Source organism: Schistocerca cancellata, chromosome 5 (genome assembly GCF_023864275.1).
Source record: "Schistocerca cancellata isolate TAMUIC-IGC-003103 chromosome 5, iqSchCanc2.1, whole genome shotgun sequence".
NCBI classification, from domain to species: domain Eukaryota; kingdom Metazoa; phylum Arthropoda; class Insecta; order Orthoptera; family Acrididae; genus Schistocerca; species Schistocerca cancellata.
In genome coordinates this window covers 476,943,828-476,967,753 of record NC_064630.1, presented here as the reverse complement: position 1 = coordinate 476,967,753, position 23,926 = coordinate 476,943,828, and the positions used below count along the sequence as shown (strand labels likewise).

The window sequence follows — 23,926 nt, the reverse complement described above, 5'->3', positions numbered from 1 at the left end:
GTGGCCTAGCCTCCTCTGCCTGTTTGCGGGGGAGGAAGGCAGGGTGGTAATGAGCGGAGCTCGAAACCTCTGCGAAAAAGCGGCCGAAGGCATTGGAGACAGCCTCAGGGGCCACAAGGACGTCATTCGCGAACTTCAAGCCAGAAACTGGTGAGTGGACCTTAGTGCCAGATAGCCGGCGCAGGCTACCCCAGACAACAGAAGGAGTAAAACTGTTGAAGGTGCTTGTGAAAGCAGCCCAGCTGGCTTTCTTGCTTCCTTTGATAATACGACGACACTGAGCACGTAATCGTTTATAATTGATACAATTCGCCGCTGTAGGGTGGCGTTTAAATGTGCGTAAAGCACGTCGAGCACGTAAAGCGTCTCTACATGCTGCGGTCCACCAGGGGACCGGTACGCGACGTGGAGAAGAAGTAGGGTGAGGGATGGAATATTCAGCAGCAGTGAGAATGACTTCCGTGAGGTGTGCGACCTGACGATCGCAGCTTGGGAAGGTTTGATCCTGAAAGGTCGCCCTGGAAGAGAAGAGCCCCAGTCTGCCTTGGAAATGGTCCAACTAGAGGAGCACGGAGAGGGGGTATGCTGCAGGAGATGGATAACACACGGGAAGTGGTCGCTCGAATATGTATCAGAAAGTGCATACCACTCAAACCGGCGTGCAAGTTGGGGAGTACATATAGAGAGGTCTAAATGGGAATAGGTGTGAGATGTGTCCGAAAGAAAAGTAGGGGCGCCAGTATTGAGGCAGACAAGATTGAGCTGGTTGAAAAGGTCTGCTAACAAGGAGCCCCTCGGGCAGGATGCTGGAGAGCCCCAAAGGGGATGGTGGGCATTGAAGTCTCCAGTGAACAAAAATGGTGCAGGTAGCTGAGCAATAAGTTGCATCATGTCTGCCCTGGTAACGGCAGATGACGATGGAGTGTAAACGGTACAAAAGGAAAACGTAAAAGTGGGGAGAGTAATGCGGATGGCAACTGCCTGCAGGCCGGTGTGCAACGTGATGGGATCGTAGTAAATATCATCCCGGACCAGCAACATAACCCCTCCATGAGCTGGGATACCTACCACAGGGGGTAGGTCAAAACGCACAGAGGTGTAGTGTGCCAAGGCAATTTGATCGCATGGGCGTAGCTTCGTTTCCTGGAGGGCTACGACGAGCGGACGATGCAAGCGGAGCAGCAACTTCAAGTCCTCTCGGTTGGAGCAAATGCTGCGAATATTCCAGTGAATAAGTGCCATCGTAAGAAAAGTAAGATGAAAGAAGGGGTCACCTCGAAGGCCGCTGAGGGCCTGGCTTCGAGCGAGCACTGCCGCCGCTATCAGTAGGCGGACAGTCATCGTCCATTGGGTCTATAGGTTCATCGGCCATCTCGGGAGGATGGCCGGGAGGGGGAGCCACGGCTACCAGCGGTGCGGCCAGGCGAAACGGATGACGGCCGGGGGCGGCAACCGCTGGGTGGCGCAGGAGAAGAAATGCGCCGTGGCGGAGAAGGAGAACTGTGCTTCCTATGAGCCTTTTTGGAAGGACGTTTGGTGGAAGTACCGGTCGAAGGCTGGGAGGTCGAGGTACGTAGGAATTCTGCACGGGATGGTTCCTTCTTGAAGGCCCGTGCATCTGACTTCGGGGTCTTTGTCTTAGCAGAAGCTGATGTCTGTGGGGTAATGGGAGGAAGAGGAGACGTCGACCGCGCGATCTTAGCACTAGCCGAACGGACGACCGTGGTGCTGAAGGTCAGATCGCATGTCTGGGTTGCTACCTCCCTGGTAGTCCGAGGAGAGGCGAGGACAGTACTGTATTTCCCCGCTGGGAGCAGCGCGGGCTTCCTACTAGCAAATAGCTTGCGAGCAGCCGAGGTGGACACTTTCTCTTTGACCCGAATTTCTTGGATACAGCGTTCTTCCTTATAGACAGGACAGTCGCGGGAGGATGCGGCATGGTCACCCTGACAGTTCACACAACGAGGAGACGGAGGTGGACAGTCACCCTCATGGGCATCCCTGCCACAAGTGACACATTTAGACGCATTGGAACAAGACTGTCGAGTGTGATTGAAACGCTGACACTGGTAGCAGCGCGTAGGTGTCGGGACATAGGGGCGAACAGAAATAACCTCGTAGCCCGCCTTGATGCGCGATGGCAGCTTAACACTATCGAAGGTCAAGAAAAGTGTCCGGGTCGGTACAAGGTCATTGTTGACCTTTTTCATGACCCTATGGACAGCCGTCACGCCCTGCTCAGCGAGGAAAGATTGAATCTCCTCGTCAGTCAATCCGTCGAGGGAGCTAGTATAGACTACACCACGAGACGGATTCAAAGTTCGGTGGGCCTCCACCCGGACAGGGAACGTGTACAGGAGTGTGGCCCGAAGCAGTTTTTGTGCCTGAAAGGCACTCTCAGTTTCTAGTATTAAGGTACCGTTACGCAACCTGGTACAAGATTTGACAGATCCGGCTATGGCATCTACGCCCTTCTGGATAACGAAAGGGTTGACAGAGGAAAAATCCTTTCCGTCCTCAGATCGAGAAACGACGAGGAACTGTGGGGCAGGCGGTAGTACTTTTGTCACTGGTGGCTGGTCACGTTTCCGTTTTTGGGCAGAAGTCGAAAGAGATGGAGTAGAATCCATTGCGGAGGAATCCCCCATGATTGCCAGCGTCTCCGATGGCGCGCTCCTTCCTTGTGGGGACCCTCTCAGAGGGCTCTCCCGCCTTAGGTGAATGTTTACACCTCAGGTCACACCTCCCGAGAAACAGACAGAGGGACCAATCGGCATGGTCAGAAGGTATCAGCTCAGGCAATCACCCCTCCCCGGGCCTGGCCTTTACCAGGGGGTACGCGCGTGCCTTACATGTCTACCCAGGGTGGGGAATTACGCGTTACCCCGTCACCAGCTACGCGTGCGAACGCGTGGGTCGGCCTTCAGGCACGCACAGGGAGGAAGGAAGAAGAGGAAAAAAGAAGAGAGAGGGAGAAAGAGGACAGACTGTCTCAAACGCCGAGGCGGAGACCAGAGGAGGCAAGGAGGAGGAGGCAAGGAGGAGGAGGCAAGGAGAAGGAGGCAAGGAGAAGGAGGCAAGGAGAAGGAGGCAAGGAGAAGGAGGCAAGGAGAAGGAGGCAAGGAGAAGGAGGCAAGGAGAAGGAGGCAAGGAGAAGGAGGCAAGGAGAAGGAGGCAAGGAGAAGGAGGCAAGGAGAAGGAGGCAAGGAGAAGGAGGCAAGGAGAAGGAGGCAAGGAGAAGGAGGCAAGGAGAAGGAGGCAAGGAGAAGGAGGCAAGGAGAAGGAGGCAAGGAGAAGGAGGCAAGGAGAAGGAGGCAAGGAGAAGTCAAGGGAAAGAGTAAGGAAGACAGTGAGGTGGAGAAGAGCAAAGAAAGGAACCAACAAAAGGAAGGAAGAAACGAGAAGTGAAAAACCAAAAAGACCTCAATTATAGGTCGTGGAACCGTCCATCTCCGGACGCAGGCGCTAACTACCCCCGTGAGGGGGATGGACTCCCTTTAGTCGCCTCTTACGACAGGCAGGAATACCTCGGGCCTATTCTAATCCCCGGACCCGCAGGGGGGGGGGGGGGGGAATCCATGGGTGAGCATCCCTGAGTGGCTTTGAAATGGCACTCTGCAGCCTGCTTCTAGTAACATCTAAAGCAGTGATAATAAAAGCAAAACTCGTCAACGTACAAGGAGAGTGTGATACTGAGGACCTCACAGCAGCTGCAAGACCGTTTATGGCCACTAAAAAGATGGAGACCTAATACACAGCCCTACTGCACCCAATTCTCATGGCTATGAGGGGGTTACTGTAGGAAGCACCACTAACCACCGAAGTACTGTGCGACAGGACGTTTTACACAAAGATTGGAAGCAGGTCCTCGAAAGCCCAGTCATGTAAGGTAGCTAAGCTTTTTGTAGGTTGAAGAGCACAGCTACATGGTATTTAAGTCTATCAAAAGCTGTCTCGACTTCAGACAAATCAAATTATAAGTGGAACAGCATTGGGGGAAACCGCCCTGGGACAAAGCTAAGTCTTGAGGCTCAAGAAGCCAAAACTGGCGTCGGCTCACCATATGTTCAAGTAACTTACAGATAACATTCGTAAAACTAATTGGGCGATAGCTGCCCATCTCTAGGGGATGCTTACCCAGTTTCAATACCAGGACGATGGAGTTTTCTCGCCACTGAGATGGGAACTCATTCTCTCCAGATACAATTGAAGATGGTAAGGAGATAACTGACAGTCTGTTAGTAGGTGTTTGAGCAATTGGTTATGGACATGGTGTGGCCCTGGGGCTGCATCAGAACAAAAGACTAGGGCACTGAAGATTTCTTATTCGCTGAATGGTACATAATAGAACTCCAGGTAGCATGTGGTGGAAGGTAAGTGCAATCGCTACATCCTCTGTTCAAGGACATAAGAGGAAGGTCGATAGTTCTCAGACGCAGATACCTGAGCATAATATAGAGCAGAATGTTTGGGTACCGCATGTAGGTCAGCGAAAATAGACCATTCAACGAAATACCAAATAGCTGCAGAAGATTGGTATCCATAAAGGTGTGTGATCATCCAGACCTGCAATGGATGACGCATGACCCAAAGGCTGAAATGTCCCATTCCCAGCATTCTTGCTTCCATTGTTTTATTCATTGGCGGCTCTGGGCCTGGGGCTACTTAAAGGCAATTAGGCGTTGAATCAATGGATGACGCTTAGGGCGTTTGAGAGCCTGCCTACAATCCCTAATGGCCTCTGCAAATTCTGAGTTCTACCAAGGTACTACCGTCCCTTCCTATGAGGGGATCTTAAGGAATAGGGGATAGCTAAGCCGACTGCTGATAGAATGGCTGCTGTTGCATTCTGGACAGCCTCAGTAATGCTTCCATTCAGCGGATAACTCTGAACGACATTGGAGTTTAAAGCATCCCAGTCGGCATTTTGAAGTGCCTATGTAGATGGGCATCCAGGGAGTGATGCTGAGGAAGAGACAGGAAAATTGGGAACTGGTCGTAACGAACAGGTCTTATGGACACTCCAGTGGATGGATGGGAGAGGACCAGAGTTGCAAATAGAAGGATCAATGGCCGAGTAAGTTACATGTGCCACACTGCAGTGTGTGGAGCACCAGTGTTCAAGAGACAGAGGTCGAGCTCTGCGAGCAAGTTTTCAATGTCTACCGCAGCCAGTCGTTGTGTTTACACCCCATAAGGGGTTATGGGCTTTGAAGTAGCCCAGGATTAGCAAAATTCAGGAAGGGCGATTTGGGGATCTGAGGAAGCAATGAAGAGTACGTTCTGAGATACTCCACCATTCAACATTACAGATAAAGTCCTGAAATACCCTTACCCAAACAGCCAGCCTCTGAAGTTGTATTAAGGGACGAGTTCGCTATATGCAGAAGTTAGTATGTATGTGAAAACACCTCGTACTATAAAATAAACACCTGACATTCTACCATCATCAGAATTCTTAAAATATCCTCAGTAGCCATAAAGAGCATTGGTCTATGTTGCTGGAAACAAAGTTTCCTGAAGGGAAATGCAAAAAGCAGGCGGAACAGCTTAAGAAATGTCATAGCTCAGCCAGGTGATGGAAAAAACCTCTTCAGTTCCATAGAGAAACGTGCTGTCTGTATACCTTGAGGGCGTGAAGGAACCAAGGAGGCTAGTTATGTCCCAGGGTCACCTGCTGTCACTGGTTGAGACGGTATGGTATCAGCAGAGACAGGTTCAGGCATGTGAGCTGCGGTATGGAGTCTCAGGGGCCACCTGGGTCGCTGCCATGGCCACAGAAGCAGAAAGTCTGGAGTCTTGTGGTGGAATTAATCTTGGAACATTGAGTCTTTCTTATCTTTAGGGTGTTTTTTTGACTGGGAGGGCTTCCCTGAATTAGTTTCAGAGATTGACGATAGTGAAGCCCTATGACCAGCAGCCTGTAGCTCCTTCAGCTACTGGCTGGTATCCAGTTGCAGACCAGGAGAAAGCTTTTAGGGGAATGATCCTAGGGACCCTTTTTCTAGGATGGGAAGCCGTATGTGGGTGATGTGTTTCCAGCTAGCAGATGGAGATCAGCGTCCCAGGTCGGTGGGAAGCTATTGGTCATTGCCTCCAAAGTGGGTTTGGGGGATGAAGGAGGAAAGCCAAATATCACTGGGACATGCATAGTCGAGCAGCCCTAAGGGCTCGCTGTAGGAGCTGTAACAGGCGAGAATACTGTCTGCAAAGAGGTCGACACCATCATAGTTTTAGAGTATGTCATTGTCATGTGTGCAGGTTGTAGACAATTTTTCTTGGTCTTTGGTACGTCAGTAACACCTGAGTTTCATATTTATCTTATATTTTTATCTATTAAAGACATTGCAGTCTGGTGAGTAGGGAGAATGGTGCTCTAGCCAACTGATGCAGAGAGGGGAAGATCACAAGAAACGTTTTCATGTAACAGTCGTCCACAATCTCTAACCATTGGGCTGGCGTTTAACACAAAGACATGTGCTCAAATTTCACAAATTTGAAGCACTTCGGGGGTGGGGGGACAGTTTTGCATCAGATCGATATTCTATCACGTTTCCCTTTTAGGCAACGAATCAGTGTCAAAGGCGAAGATGAACGCCCTAGTAATAACCCTAGAGTCCTTTGGTCTCTACAGACAAGAGTAAAGTGTACATCCCTCCCTCCAAGCTGGTGCATAGCTCATCGTCAGATTGTAAGGAGGAGGTCACAATGGAAAATGGTGCCTTGAACCATGTTCAGACTATTATGGCGAGTCAGTCACTTTGATGTTAACCAGCACATAAGAACGCAACGCGTATCAATGGGCAGGGATGCTGTTTCAATCAAAATTGACCCACTCTTCATTTTGGAGATGGCTGCAACTTCCCCAAGTCCTGTATAGACTCTGGAAAGGATGAATGTTTTGCAGCCAAAAAGGAATCTCCACCCATTCTTGTACAGACCAGGTATTGGGCAGAGTATCCTCTGTTTAGCCTGACCTTCCTCTCACAGCATAGCCAGGTGAAGACGTTTTAATATTGTATTTGTCTGCACTGAACAAGTTCTTTCCTTCTAAAGGGACTGCAGGGGCTGTATGACCACCAGGTGAGAAAGCTGCTTCCGACTCACACCAGTCATCTGCCGTGATGTTTCCCCATTCAGAACGAGGGCTCCCCATATGGGTGCCACCCAGCTGCAGCAATGGCTGGGTGACCAGTAATCAATTGCTCACAGTCCCAGTGCCCAAGTCTGGATGTGCACATATTCCTTGGAATATACAGGGAGGTTTCACAGCTTAGGTACCAACATTGTCATCTCTGCAATGTCTGGGGCAATAACCGTGCAGGTACTTTACAATCCCCCTGCCTAGGGCGGATTTTGGGCGTACTACCTTACTGGAAAGTAAGTGTCCTAAGATGAAAAGGCACAAAGGTGGAACAGACAGCAACCATCCCTGCATGATCTACACTTCTGAAAAATTTGGTAAAGTCATGCCATATCAAATCCAACAACGAGGTCCATACATTTATTAATTCAAAGCTGTAGAAAGTGCTAGAATTGAAATAAAAATGAGGTCCTAAATCTAATACCATGTCCCAGCGAGATCTATGCCAGGAGGACCGTCTGATGGGAAGACAGGAGAAAAGGGATGGTGGATGTACAGGCTTGCTGTATAAAAAAAGTAGTGCTTCAATGGCTGTGACCCTACACATACAAGGGAACCTCCCCATCGGACCCCCCTCAGATTTAGTTATAAGTTGGCACAGTGGATAGGCCTTGAAAAACTGAACACAGATCAATTGAGAAAACAGGAAGAAGTTGTGTGGAACTATGAAAAAAGCAAAATATACAAACAGTAGTCCATGCGCAAAATAGGCATCACATCAAGGAAAATGTGAGCTCAGGAGCGCCGTGGTCCCGTGGTTAGCGTGAGCAGCTGTGGAACGAGAGGGCCTTTGTTCAAGTCTTCCTTCCAGTGAATAGTTTATTCTCTTTACTTTCGCAAAGTTATGATCTGTCCGTTCGTTCATTGACGTCTCTTCACTGTAGTAAGTTTAGTGTGTGTTTTGCGACTGCACCGCAAAACCGTGTGATTAGTAGACGAAACTCGCGAGCTATATTTGCTGGATTCATATTGCCCACGGAATACATCTCACGTATTTAATGCACTCTCGTCCAAAGTAGCGAACAGTCAACTGCCAGCCAGGTAGCCTCGTTAGCAGGAATACCCTCTCTTCGGTGCGCTGCAGTCTACTGACTTGTGTTTCGATGTTTGCTTAGGTGTAGCGTCCCCATACTACGGCGCAGTTACCTCGCATCGGACGGACGGACAGATAATTGTCTGAAAATAAAAAATTAAACTATTCACTTTAAGGAAGACTTGAACCGAGGCCCTCTCGTTCCACAGCTGCTCACGCTAACCACGGGACCACGGCACTCCCGAGCTCACACTCTCCTTGATGTTGCATATCTTGCGCATTGACTACTCAGTTTGCATATTTTGCTTATTTTTTCATAGTTCCACACGACTTCCTGTTTTCTCGATTGATCTGTGTTCAGTTTAAGGCCTATCCACTGTGCCAACTTATAACAAACTGAGGGGGATGCGATGGGGAGGTTCCCTTGTCAGCAGAGTTCTGAGCCCCTTGCAAGGAGGGAGAAAAGAGGTGGGAGTGGTACTCTTGTACTACTTACCTCACACATCCTACATATTTGCAAAACATTACATGTCTCAGCTACACCCTGCAAGCTACCTTAAGGTGTGTGGATGAGGGTACTTTGGATGTTCTATCTAGTCCATCTGTCTTATCCTGTTCCTTTTACGAAGGCTGCACTGAAGAACCATTACAGTACACCGTTAATGAACTTTCGTGTACACGATGCGTAAGAGGATTATTGTGAACTGTCAAGTTTAACACCCCAAGAAACCCAAAAACCCAAATAATGTCATGATAAAGTAGGGGACAGTGTTACCCGGACAGGTACGACAAATTTGACAATATAACACTTTAAAGTTTTTATGAACATCAATTTCAATAATTACTGAGTATTTCATGATATAAAGGTAGGAAGAAGGGTTATTTGTAATTTGCTACCAAATATCTCAGTACTAACTGTAAATCAGTACGATGCAAGTTAAGTCCTAAGTGATGTCTGTCAGAGATAACATTGTGAAACGCGGCGAATGCGTCTACAATGCCCGATCATGGATATGCTAGTCGCTTGCTATCAAGTAAGAGAGAGAGAGAGAGAGAGAGAGAGAGAGAGAGAGAGAGAGAGAGAGAGAGAGAGAGAGAGAGAGAGGGGTAGGTTTGCCGTTTCTTACACACAACTGGCCATTAAAATTGCTACACCACGAAGATTACGTGCTACAGACGAGAAATTTAATCGACAGGAAGAGAATGCTGTGATATGCAAATGATAAGCTTTTGAGAGCATTCACACGAGGCTGGCGCCGGTGGCGACACCGACGTGCTGACACGAGGAAAGTTTCAAACCGATTTCTCATTTCCTGGTGAAACGTCGTTGTGATGCCTCGTGTAAGGAGGAGAAATGCCTACCATCACGTTTCCGACTTTGATAAAGGTCGGATTGTAGACTATCGCCATTGCGGTTTGTCTTATCGCGACATTGCTGCTCGCGTTGGTCCAGATCCAGTGACTTAGCAGAATATGGAATCTGTGAGGTCAGGAGGGTATTACGGAACGAGTGCTGGGTTCCAACGGCCTCTTATCACTAGCAGTCGAGATGACAGGCATCTTATCCGCATGGCTGTAACGGATCGTGCAGCCACGTTTCGATCCCCGAGTCAACAGGTGGGGACGTTTGCAAGACAGCAACCATCTACACGAACAGTTCGACGTCGTTTTCAGCAGCATGCACTATCAACTCAGACCATGGCTGCGGTTACCCTTTACCTGCATCACGGTCAGGAGCGCCTGCAATGGTATTCTCCACGACGAACCTGGGCGCACGAATGGCAAAACGTCATTTTTTCGGATGAATCCAGGTTCTGCTTACAGCATCACGATGGTCGCAGCCGTGTTTGGCGACATCGCGGTGAACGCACACTGGAAGCGTGTATTCGTCATCGCCATACTGGCGTATCACCCGGCGTGACGGTATGGGGGTACCATTTGTTACACATCTCTCACTATCTGTTCGCATTGACGGTACTTTGAACGGTGGACGTTACATATCAGATGTGTTACGGCCCGTTGTTCTACCCTTCGAGCCCTGACAAACCCTACATTTCAGCAGGATAATACACGACTGCACGTTGCAGGTCCTGTACGGACCTTCCTGGATACAGAGAATGTTCGACTGCTGCCCTGGCCAGCACATTCTCCAGATCTCTCACCAATTTAAAACGTCTGGTCAATGGTGGCCGAGCAACTGGCTCGTCACGACACGCCAGTCACTAATCTTAATGAACTGTGGTATCGTGTTGAAGCTGTGTGGGCAGCTGTAGCTGTACACGCCATTCATGCTCCGACAATTCCCAGGCGTTTCAAGGCCGTTATTACGGCCAGAGGTGGTTGTTCTGGATACTGATGCCTCAGGATCTATGCTCCCAAACTGCGTGAAAATGTTATCATATGTCAGTTCTAGTAAAATATATTTGTCCGATGAATACCCGTTTTTCATCTGCATTTCTTCTTGGTGTAGGAATTTTAATGGCCAGTAGTGTAGTACTACAATCTCCAAATGAGATTGAAATTTCCGTTCACATTTAGAGTAAAATTGCCAAAACGATGCTCCAGCAAATCAGGTTTATTCAAATCGGTACCAACAGGGCTGATGGCACGGGGTTTTGTGTTTATAACTTTCCAATTCACCGTTTGCTTTAGCTTCAAACGCTCACAGAATAGCTGCTTTTTGGAGTTGGCGCGTAATATTCTGAGAAATAATTATTCTATGTATATACGTCTGAATTCCGTAATTTTTTCGACTGTCATCCTGTGGTTTCCCTATAACACATTGGGGAATAACTTCAATTGTACCAGAGGGAGCTGTGGAGAGTGGACACTGTAGAGGAGGACAGATTGAAATATATCCAACAAATAACTGAGGAAGTAGATTGTAAGTAGTACTCTGATATGTGAAGTTTGGCAGACTAGAGGAATTTGTAGCGCGCCTCATCAAACCAGTCAGATGACTAATGACTCAGCATTTTTGGGCAGTGTGTAGGTTGGTTGATATCTCCAAGTGCGCAGGGCACAAGCAAGGCATAAATGTTTGCTTTCTCCTGGTCACCAGATCAGGCATCAAAGTGTGGACACGTAACACAGTTCATGATGACAGGCATTGTCAACTTCACAGGGAAATTATGACCGTGTAGGAAACATCAGGTTTTAAATCGTTTATTGTTTGCGCGTGAGTGCAAAGACGCATATAAAAGAGGGAAGAACACTGAAGTTCGTAAATACTGCAGTACTAATTACCACAATAGCTGTATATATACGCTTTACATACCCGTATACATGAAAGAATTATTTATTTCTAATTCATCAAAATTAAATTTTGAGAGTTTCTCAAATATCGTACTTCTAATTAAATTAAGCAGCATCACATCCACTTCATATTAATCTTTTCGTTTTTACAGCACAAATTTACCTGTGTGGTTCAAGCAGATTTTTACCTGTGTGGTTCAAGCAGATTTGTCATATAAAACACCGGAAAGATTAGTTGAACTTTTAGACGATTTCAGTTCAGTCAAGTTGCAGTAGAGGATATGGAGTATATGAAATTATTACATTTAGAGATCAATTGCAGAAGTGGTTGTGAGGTACCAGGTATCGATCCATTCTGACACGCCCGTATCAGCATGTGGTGCAGCCTCCTCATGTGGCAATGCAGGCGCTGGCTGACATCCAGTCGATTGTACATATGCACGATACTGTCCTGATATACGTTATTCCACGCCTACCCGACCTATTCACGTTGTCTTCTAAGAGCTGTTGGTTGACGAGTCTTAAGATTGACTGCTCGTCCAGCCATAACCCACACACGCTTCCTTGGAGACAAGTCCGGAGATGTCGCCGGCCAATGAAGTTGCTGCACGTCCTGAAGAGCGCATCGAGCTCCACAGGCAGTGCGTGGGCCAATATCCTGTTCGAACAGCACATCACCTTCCTGTTGAAGGAACGACAAAAGAACATGTCTATTATCATTCCATATGGACCGAGCGCTGGTTAGCGTCCCCTTCAGAACCACCAAAGGTGAGCAAGAGTTAACTTTTTTCTTTGACAAATGCACACTAACACACAGCGCTCACCAGGTTTACGTCGTTAACTCAAACGACCATCACTTGCGTTCAGGCAAAATTTGCTTTCATCACTGAAGGCCACAGCGCGCCATTTACCAAGATACCCTCTGATGGTACTAGCCGGGTCGTGCACTGGATGCTGTGGTGTGAGTGGAAGACGCACTGGAGATATGTATGCCCGTAGCCCCACTGCTAATAATCAGTTCGCAATAGTTCGCATTGCCACGTCTGGGGAACACAGGCCCTCTTACCTGTGGTAGCTGTACGATCTGCCACCGCTGCCCTTACAGTACAACAATCCTGGCAGGTGTTTGTGCTGCATGGGCATCTAGAATCTCGTCTTCGGATGTGAATGTTCCGAAGACCACTGATACCAGTATCTGTGCAGAACTGACGCGACACGTCCAGCTCGTGTGGCAATTCTCCGGAAGGACCATCTCGCTACTCGGAAGGCCACACTTTGACCTCTTTCAAACTTGCCCAGTTGGCTATACGAAGCGCGAGTGCATTTCTGTAGAATGGTTGCCTGCTTGCACCACAGAGTTCCTTCTGGCTGTGAGCATTGCCTATTGAAGGGCAGAGACAAATCGTGGTCTGGTAGCTACGTCATTACACTATTGGTGGACGACGTTGAAACCGGTATCAGGACCTCTACTCACCCCCCCCCCCCCCCTCCGAATTGGCACACGCCGTCATATGACCAAAATCGACATCGTGTGCAAGTGTAGTAACTTTTTTCCGACTGCGTAGTATTTTAACTGTTAGTTTTCAACCTCTTAGAAATATACTGCTAGGTTGATTTTCATTCCTAAGCTCCATAGTTATTTCACGTGAAGTCTGTAGAAGTAAGCAGTGTTATATTTCTAGCAACGTCTTGCCCCTTAGAACGTCTTCGTCATCTGACGAGGTTTAACTGGTACTTATCACTCGTACTCAATAAGCGAACCTGTGACCAAGGGTTTGGGAAGTACCTCGCGAGGCAGAACACTTCCCGAGGCCTCTTGCAGTGAATTTCAGTATGGTATCTCCTGCGATTAGTTTTAAGTGATCGTCCTAATTGAAACACCTCTCTACGCACACATTTGAATTTTGACTGTTCGGCAATCTCAGTCTTATGGTAACAGTTTTTCCTTTTTTCTACATCTACACCCATACTCCGCAATCCACCATACGGTGCGTGGCGGAGGGTACCTCGTACCTCAACTAGCATCTTCTCTCCCTGTTCCACTCCCAAACAGAACGAGGGAAAAATGACTGCGTATATGCCTCTGTACGAGCCCTAATCTCTCTTATCTTTGTTGTCTTTCCGCGAAATGTAAGTTGGCGGCAGTAAAATTGTACTGCCGTCAGCCTCAAATGCTGATTCTCTAAATTTCCTCAGCGATTCACGAAAAGAACGCCTCCTTCAGAGACTCCCACCCGAGTTCCTGAAGCATTTCCGTAATACTCGCGTATTGAAGGTAAAAATTCCTGTACCTCGTTACGACTTTCTAAAATTATCATTTATCTACACGTAACAGCATCGCTTAATCTCTCAAAGCTTTCGTCGTTAACTCACCGTATTGTATGGTCGTAAAACTATACTGTCTTCAGCAATACTCCCTCTGAGTACACTCTAATACAGTTTTACGAAGCCGATGTCCCACGGACCGTGCTTTCGAACGTCAACGATGGGCATGGCCAGTTCAACGTTGTTCGTACGGTACGTGTGTGTCTACGTGTTGCACACTATCTCAGCGCGCTCCAGATGCAGTTTTCGTCCTTATGAGGATCGCAAATCACGTTTTATGAAATGGCAGGGGGTAAAATTTCTACGTTAGCCCTATTACAAAGCCTATTTCCTGCCTTATCCATATGCTAGTCATGTATTTGTCTGTAGCAGACATAAATGAAACCAATGTACATTTTCCAGTCAGTAAGAGCATCGGCTTATGAAAGTTCCATTAGAAACATTGCGATACAATTTTACAATAGTTATTCACATAAGGTAAAAATTATTTTATCTTTCTCACTTTTTAGTAAAGCCCTAAGGTCGTTCTTACTTTATCATTGTTCCTTTTCAGTAGAAGACTCTTCAGAACGCGTGAAACAAATCCCGAAACAAGAAAATACAAAATATCTGTGCAAATAATGCAAGCTAAACTCTAGGTAGAGCACCCTAGTATTTACATAAAATCTGATATACAATATATTTTTGTTAAGCTAATAATAAAGTGTCAAAATCCAGTCGAAAACGCGAAAGTTACTAAAAACATTTGAATCCAATAAGACGCGAACCAGCAACACATCACCTCTTACTTTACCATTCTGCATCTCCATTACGCTGCATTGAGCATGAAAGACGACTGTACTTTTCGTCTTACCGTTTTCTGAAAGCTTTATGGTAAATATGTTTGACATTTAATCATAACCATTTGTTTGAACAAACCTTTATGGTGCCTCAATGTGCCGTTGCCTTCTAACTGCGTACTTTAGTAAAACGCAAATTACAGCAATTCTTTAACGGCCAATATGACGTTTCCAGTCTTATTGCAACCAGTCTTAATTAACAACGGGTTTTCGAGAGATCCTCAGTTTGCTGGTGTTTATAAACGGGAAATATACATATTGGCTGTAACTGGAAGCCCATACAGCCTAACGTCGTGTACTGTAGAGATTGCGTCATGTGACGTACGTGGCATTCCTCCGTCTACGTTCAAACACGCCTTCAGAATATCGAACATACTGAATACCCAAACGGGAATTTTTCACGGTATGACGTCAGAAACTCGGCACGCTCAATGTTCGAACGCACGGTCCGTTTGCAGACGGTTTAAGATATCTCCGTTAAGAATAATATGTTTCGATCTCTTTGCTAGAATTTTGATATTTAGGTAAATGTACGCACCCGCACTTGGTAACCAAATACCATTCTACTGCGTGCTTGAGTTGCCTTACCTGTGGCCAGCATGAGGAGTACTTTGAAGAGGAACCTGGGCGCTTGACCGACCTCTTCGCGCCTTCCGGCCCAGTGCGTGAGGCGCTGTGGCAACACCACACGGAAACAAGACTGCATTATCACGTTCATCCATTTCCACAGGATCTCTTCCGGCACGTAGAACTGCAGCGGGTACGTCAGAAATATTGCCAGCGTCACAGTTTTTCTCACCCACAACGCCAGGCTGCAAAGGAAAGGCGTATACGCAGAAGAATCGACTATTGTTGGTAAGCTCAAACGAAGTTCGGTTTTATCACCAAAATTTTTTCCTGATTTCTGAATTTTGTGACTACCGTGCTGTATCCGTAGTAGCCACAGTCTACTGAAACTATCTGAAAATACAGTGGAAATGTCCAAGTCTAATCTGCACTGTACATAGTATTTCAAATTTTCGTCCCCAAAGTCGCTCTCAGTTGCGTGAGTAATATTCATGGAGCCACTACAACCTGTAAGATTATTAAATACTTAAATACACTCCTGGAAATGGAAAAAAACACATTGACACCGGTGTGTCAGACCCACCATACTTGCTCCGGACACTGCGAGAGGGCTGTACAAGCAATGATCACACGCACGGCACAGCGGACACACCAGGAACCGCGGTGTTGGCCGTCGAATGGCGCTAGCTGCGCAGCATTTGTGCACCGCCGCCGTCAGTGTCAGCCAGTTTGCCGTGGCATACGGAGCTCCATCGCAGTCTTTAACACTGGTAGCATGCCGCGACAGCGTGGACGTGAACCGTATGTGCAGTTGACGGACTTTGAGCGAGGGCGTATAGTGGGCATGCCGGAGGCCGGGTGGACGTACCGCCGAATTGCTCAACACGTGGGGCGTGAGGTCTCCACAGTACATCGATGTTGTCGCCAGTGGTCGGCGGAAGGTGCACGTGCCCGTCGACCTGGGACCGGACCGCAGCGACGCACGGATGCACGCCAAGACCGTAGGATCCTACGCAGTGCCGTAGGGGACCGCACCGCCACTTCCCAGCAAATTAGGGACACTGTTGCTCCTGGGGTATCGGCGAGGACCATTCGCAACCGTCTCCATGAAGCTGGGCTACGGTCCCGCACACCGTTAGGCCGTCTTCCGCTCACGCCTCAACATCGTGCAGCCCGTCTCCAGTGGTGTCGCGACAGGCGAGAATGGAGGGACGAATGGAGACGTGTCGTCTTCAGCGATGAGAGTCGCTTCTGCCTTGGTGCCAATGATGGTGGTATGCGTGTTTGGCGCCGTGCAGGTGAGCGCCACAATCAGGACTGCATACGACCGAGGCACACAGGGCCAACACCCGGCATCATGGTGTGGGGAGCGATCTCCTACACTGGCCGTACACCACTGGTGATCGTCGAGGGGACACTGAATAGTGCACGGTACATCCAAACCGTCATCGAACCCATCGTTCTACCATTCCTAGACCGACAAGGGAACTTGCTGTTCCAACAGGACAATGCACGTCCGCATGTATCCCGTGCCACCCAACGTGCTCTAGAAGGTGTAAGTCAACTACCCTGGCCAGCAAGATCTCCGGATCTGTCCCCCATTGAGCATGTTTGGGACTGGATGAAGCATCGTCTCACGCGGTCTGCACGTCCAGCACGAACGCTGGTCCAACTGAGGCGCCAGGTGGAAATGGCATGGCAAGCCGTTCCACAGGACTACATCCAGCATCTCTACGATCGTCTCCATGGGAGAATAGCAGCCTGCATTGCTGCGAAAGGTGGATATACACTGTACTAGTGCCGACATTGTGCATGCTCTGTTGCCTGTGTCTATGTGCCTGTGGTTCTGTCAGTGTGATCATGTGATGTATCTGACCCCAGGAATGTTTCCCCTTCTTGGGACAATGAATTCACGGTGTTATTTCAATTTCCAGGAGTGTATAAGGATGAAGGTCTGCAGCTTTATTTCATAACGGTCTTAATGTTTCAGAAGTGTTCACAATTGACATGCCTGGTGCTTTTACTTGTGCCCTGCTGTTTAAGCTACCTTCAACGGGATCATGTCAGATGAAGTGTGTTGGACCTTAGGGTGTTTCAACACTGACGGAAAAAATCGCAACACCAACAAATATCGTACTGTAATGAAATTTCGGGAATATAGTTGTCTAGGTGGCATATTTAAGTGATTATCATTGCAAGGTCACAGGTTACTGTAAGCGCGAGATAAACCATTGCGAATGTGAAATACTGCTACATTAAAAACGGGCGTAAACTTCAAAAAAGTTGAATACAAACAGGCAAACGGCATGCATTGTTTGTACAGAAGCAGGATTTCGGTTTCGGGATTGGAGTTCCACGCTTATTGCACCTGGTCTATCAACACAGGGAGCGTAATGGTGGTTGCGGAGACGGATCGTGTGATGGAGAAGACCAATACTACATGTCGACACTGCAGAGCATGTTCGGTTATGACAGGTTCGTGGGCAAGCGTTGTCCTGTAACACCCCAAGGAATACTATTGTTGAATGGCAGCACGACAGGTCGAATCTCCAGATTCACATACAGTTTTGCCCTCAGGACGTATAGGGTAACCACGAAAATTCTCTTCTAGTCTGGATTTCGAACGACAGGAACTCCAGGTGTATGTCCAGTGTATCTAGCACGCGAACAGGTTGGTTAGAGGCCCCCGAATTTGTCTCCTCATAAACACACAGCCATCGCTGGCACCGAGGCACCACCAGCTTTCATCTGAAAACACAACAGACCACCACACGCACTCCAAATAGCTCTAGCTTTACAGCACTGACGTCGCAAGTGGTGCTGGTTTGGGGTCACTGGGATGCCCGCTACAGGGCATCTGGCTCTGAGCTGTCCTTGACGTGACCAATTTGCAACAGTTCCTTTTGCCAGCGTGGTGCCACTGCTGTTCGAATTCCTGATTCAGATGCTGTACGATGTGCCGCAGCCATACGCTGAACATGGTCTTCCCTCTCAGTAGTGCCAAGTGGCCGTCTGGAGCCCAGTCTTCTTGGGACCCTACATTCCTGTGGCCACAGCTGCCAGCTGTCGTGTACAGTGGCCACATTCCTGCCACGTCGTCCTGCATTATCGCAGAAGGAACATCCAGCTTGCAGTAGCCTTATTGTTGCATATTTGAGAAATGCCATGTCTGGAAGGCAACAGAACAGCAGCCAGGACAACTAAGTTTCTAGAAAGTACTTCGAGTACAAACGAGACGCCACAGGAATGGTGTTGGTTTTTGAGCTGGCTGGGATATCACATGAGCTCATGTGTCTAGCAGCGAGGCGCGGCAGTGCGTTGCCAGTGACCATATATAGTTTTACACCACGCCCCGCAGGGCAGTGTCTTGAAGCACAAACGGAGGAGAGGGGCCGTAGCATGCCGCAGAGTAAGAAGGTGGAGGCAGCGTAGCCCATGAGAGTTCAGTCCAGACAGTGGTCCAGGAAGAATGTTCGCGTAGGTCAGGCGCGGTTCCTGGACGAAGTATTCGCTCTGGCTCTGCTCGCACGCATACTTAGATGCGTACCGCCATGAGATTCTGCAATCAGAAGTACTGTACTTTCATTCAAGTCAGTATCCAATTTTTGTTGAGACGAGCAATTAGAGATCGTAGTTATTCAGGTCTTGCCTTTGTTCCCTTATTTCCCCAGAGAGTTCTGTAACTCTTTGAAACTTCCAGTTAGCCGTCTTCACGTTGGCTGACTGGGCTTTTTTCAGTGCCATTGAGCGTCTGGACCGTTCGCTGGATGCGACAATACTGCACGACCTCGTTCGGACTCAATGGGGTGTTCTTATTGACGTCTTTGTTGCCTTTAAGACATTAAGTAGCATCAGCTCACCACGTCCAATCGCAAAGGTAACTAATGCTCACGACCGTTACAGCGTGTATTTAAAGCAAAGTATTTGTTTCCTCAGAGGAGCTACTAGCGCAAAATCCGAAACACGTCTACCAACTTTATGTAGCTCAACCCGTCGGTGTTTCATTTTTTCGCCATCAGTGGTTTCAAGGTCATTTTCACCAGAATGGAAACCGAAGCGGAATAAATATTCATGTTATTACGTCATCTGACAAACCTCTTAACTCTACCTAAACTCCATTTTTGCGCTACAATAGTTATCAGAATGCATTCAGATAGTGAGGATTATCACCTATTTAGTCGACAGCGACGAAAATAGGTGCCAATTAGTTTTGCACTTCATGCAAAAACTATAAATCCTCTTAAAGAGCTTTTCGTGGTCTGTGTCTGTTTCAGGTAATGTCAGCCTATGCAATTTCAATTTTATTTTCATTTTGCACGATACTTTGCCGCCGGAGAACAATTTAGGAGTTGTGTTTCATATTAAACACTATCCAGCCCAGTTTTAGCGTGAGTACACCTGGAAAATGCAGACAAATTGGTAGACTAGTTCAAATCCCGAAGTTAGTCCAAGGTTTCTCTCGTAACTGTATCAAGACTCCTGGAACTGCCGCTAGTTTTAAGCTTGATCAACTTAATACTTTCCAATTAATAGCTTACAATGGTGTGTCTTCTATATATCTTGGATTCAGTGCCGAAGAAAATACAGAAAATCGTAATGCAACGAAAAATTATGAACTTATTGCGGAATCACAGGCAAGATGTTAGGCTAAGTAGTTTGCAAAATGTTGCCTCTTTATCTAGCTTTCAAATTAGACCTGCGCTAGACATGTTGCGTCAGTAGTGGAATACCACATTTTTATTGCATTTTGTCTTTGGACCACTAAAACTTTAGCTTTTCTCCAACTGTGTTATGTTTCAGTATGTATACACCATGCAGTTCCCGACCCTCTTCAAACTGAAATCTACGAAGCTTAAGATGATTTACTTACGTGTTATCTGGTGGAAGGTTCAGTGTGATGCTTCCTTTCGTTTTCTCGCCGTATGCCAAGTAACCCAAGGAGCCCATCAGAATGTACAGGATAGCAATTATGGCCATAGCAAAATTCAGAACGCCACAGCCTTTCAGGAAATTAGTAGGATCCTTCATCTGATTTTCGAGCGTCAATACCTGTCAACAACGAGCAGTTAGTCACCTCTAAACAGAACACTTATCAAGTAAGTTTTGGCTCCCATCACTTTTTATACTAACTTTTCTGATGTTGGAGATTTCTCTAGCTGTGGAACTAGACTACAGTTTTGAATGTAATTACAGAAAATAGTGGTGTTACGATGTTCCAAGTAGTCCACCAGTGGATAGCTCACTGTTGTACGCATTGGTATTTTTCTTAGCGAATACTTAAACAGGAACCAGAAAATAGTGCTATGTATTTGCCATGACTAGCTTTCCAGCCTGCTCTATGGCCTGAAATGGACGCGTGGATACCTTTAAGTTCCCGAATAACCGACATTAATTTTCATGAGAAAAAGCAACGTATATGTTCTGTTCGTTAAATTAAGGAACATCTGTCTTTCGCGTGTCTGCTCCAGAGTATAGGATTGGAGACATACAGGCATCGCACACGATTCTGGTCATTTAATGATACAGTGAATTTAGCTTAATTACTTTTTTATAGATCAGATTGTTGCAAGTGGGAGAACTATGTTTACGCAATGAAAACTACATGCATGCAGAGCACTCAGTCTGCTAGAAGTAAAGTTTCCACATAAGTTACATGGAAATGGGAACTTTGAAGTAATCTTCGTTGGTTGGTTGGAGTTTAAAGGACCAAATAGCAAGGCCATCAGTCCCTTTTACAAAGGTGATCCATTCGGATGGATTTACGTATCAGAAGGGTCATAACGATAAATGGTAAAAGGCTAAAAAACGTAAAAGTGGACTCGTGTTGTCAATGGTGAAAAAAGGAGGGAAGTCAGCCAGTGGGCAACCCCAAGGTTATGTTAGAGGCAGGAAATATCCCACCTTTGATGCAGTACACTCAAGACCACCTGTTATTCAAAAGCGTTCTACCGCTAGAACATAAAAGCGCGTAATTTAAAAGGAGACTAACCAAATCTACAAAACAATAAAAACAGTAAAAGGGAGAGGAGAAAAGATCTTGGCCAGGGAGGGGAGTCAGGAACCTCCAAACAGCTTTTGACGCAATCTCGGTATTGCCTAAATCAATATTCATATTTAACGGCTGCTGTAGTGTTACTAACCATTATTGATTCTTCAGCTGTATTGGCATTGACTTACGTCTCTTTATACGGTGACCGCGTGACCTATAGTTGGTACTTTTAAGTGTTTCCTTTCTTTATGTCCACGGGGCTTCCATACAGCCTGATTAAGTTTCCCACTCGCGGCTGCGGGCAGAGTATAAAGTACTGAGATAACGATTGTGGCAGTATGAACAGTTACATCATTCTGGTATGGTTTCACAAGTACACACCTCAGTTTTTCAAGTTCGTCTGACAGAGGAAACCTTGCCTGCACTCTCTGATTATACATCGTATTGAAGCCACTTGTAGCATTGTGTGTGTGGCGACAGATTTATGTATGGAGACTTGGTTCTCTAATAGCGGTAATACATGAGAGATTTTTTAGACAGAGGTGGTCAAGTAGTTTTTACTATTCATATTATGCGATGTTGAGATTAATTTTTCGCAAAGTAATACAAAAATGTATGTGATTTGTGATAATAGTGACACGAAGTACAAATATTTATGTACGGGGAATTGGAAATGTAGGACTCGGCATGTGCTTTAGGTTGCAGTGTTTAGCCATTACAGACTAAATTTACGAGGCAGTTTCTTTCCTCTTACACATGTGAACAAGCATGCATGAACGAAGACTAACAGTTGAACTGATCTATATTATATGAAGCCCGGGACTGCCCTATCACGGGCTACTTCCAATGCGTATGTCTGCTGCGTAGCCTTCAAGGAAGCGTTTGATGACTTCACAAGACTGGGGTCTCACATAGCTTAAGTTTCTGGGTTTTTTATTTTTCACCCTATTACAACAGAATTTTAAGAGAAGCAACTTACGTTTTATCGAGAAATCTGTCACCAAACGACACCGAGTTGCTACTGGTGGTCGCATTTAATATGAAAATTGAGATTTTTAATAGTTTGCACTACTTTAAACAAAGGCTTTCGCGAGGCAATTTGGAAAACCAAGGATTATCACTCTAATCAGTCCCGCTGTTACGGTTGCAACAGTAGACTAATTTATGCAGTCGTTAGATTTGAATAAAAGCTGCTAAATTATTGACTGATTATATACCATAACTGAAAATAGTCGTGAAAATCGAGACTACTTACCACTCCTATTCCTTCGAGTGCAAAGACGGCGGTCCCAAAGAAAAGCGGTATTCTATCCCAACCAGCCCAAGCTTCGACTGTAACGTTGTATATTGTTACATTCGACCATGTATCCATTTTCCTGTTGTATTCAACTGGTGCAGCTTGTTGGTCAACGTATATTTGGTAACAGATGATGGCTAGACACATCACCACGCCAACAACCATTGTTATGTTTGCAATAGAAGAGACGATGCTGAGGCTACTCAAGTTTGGTATAGCAACCAGAACCATTAGAACCAGCCCCAGATGCAGAAAATAATCAATTGAACTCCACTCATTTTCTCTGCAGGACACGTCGATGAGCTGTAAAGTAAGTTTTAGTTAGTGTTTACGCTACATGAAATGCTTAAAACATTTAGTTTTGTTTCAGACAGTGTGGTTTTATTAGGAACTTACTGTATGCTAGCATGACGCGTCGAACTTTTTTTAGGAATCCTATTTCCTTTTATATCAGCCTTATTTTTCTGGGATCTTCGGGGAATGTCACAGTTCTCAGCGGATTGGGTAAACTTATTTGAAGGGTATTAAATTTTTCCATTGTCATGATTTCGTAATTTATAACGTTATAGACTTCATAACTGAAAAGTATTATCGTACAGACAGTCATGTCTCACAGAACAGTGAGCAAATGCAAATGACTAGGGCAGTTTTAAGGTAGCTTCATTTATCAGTAGTGCTCTAACACTCAACTTTTAGTGAGATGAGACATTTCCTCAAAACAAATTAGGAAATTCCTATAACCATTAGCCCAGTTAATGAAAATTAACAATTAGTTTCAGTCGTCCAGTGAGTTCACGTGAGTTGAATATTACATAAAATCAGTTATGTTTGCTTGGCCTTTAAGAACCATTAAATGTATTGTAGAAACTGATTGCCTAGCAGTCATTGCTACTCCAGTTTTCTTCAAATGCTTAGCCCCACAGTAATATTCCCATCCTGTCTTGAGTAAATATCATCCGCTAGAGACCATATTTGTTGACCATCTCCAACACGTGGTCTATCATTGATTCAACTGATATTTAAGAATTTCCACGCTAACACTCATTACTAGGATTTTGTCTTCTCTGCTTCTTAAGAAGTTGTGCTGAATCAGATATTCTAGTTAGTTTCATTTTTTATATGTTACATTTTGATTTAACATTGCCTCTGTTTCTAGACAGTTTTGTTACTATCTTCCTCTCCCATACGGAAACCTACTGCTATTGTGCCACTTATTTTCAAGTGAAATGATCTGTTCCTTAATAGTTTACCTTTAAGTCTTAGGGCTTGTTTGGTCATTACGATTTATGTGATATTAGGCTGTTAGTTACTTCATGGTGCAGACAGTTCCTTTACCAGTTTAGTCTCTATTTTCTTCGTTCTCAGACGCCATTCAGTTTTAGACATTTACGGGATCATCGTTTTATCTGTATTTACATCTCAATGTTACAATGACCAAAAGAGATTCCCATTTAATATACTTTCACGCAAAACTCTT

General features: G+C 46.2%; 1 protein-coding gene across 1 annotated transcript in view; it reads right to left on the bottom strand.

Annotated features, from left to right (window-relative positions):
* LOC126188117 (proton-coupled amino acid transporter 2-like) overlaps window positions 1-23,926 on the bottom strand; it is a 70,576-nt gene that overhangs the window by 5,351 nt on the left and 41,299 nt on the right. The window contains exons 9-11 of the mRNA XM_049929589.1: window positions 22,408-22,752; window positions 20,034-20,212; window positions 15,185-15,408 (exon numbers count right to left, since the gene is read on the bottom strand). Coding sequence (XP_049785546.1) covers window positions 15,185-15,408; window positions 20,034-20,212; window positions 22,408-22,752 — 748 coding nt within the window. The remainder of the gene's footprint in view (window positions 1-15,184; window positions 15,409-20,033; window positions 20,213-22,407; window positions 22,753-23,926) is intronic.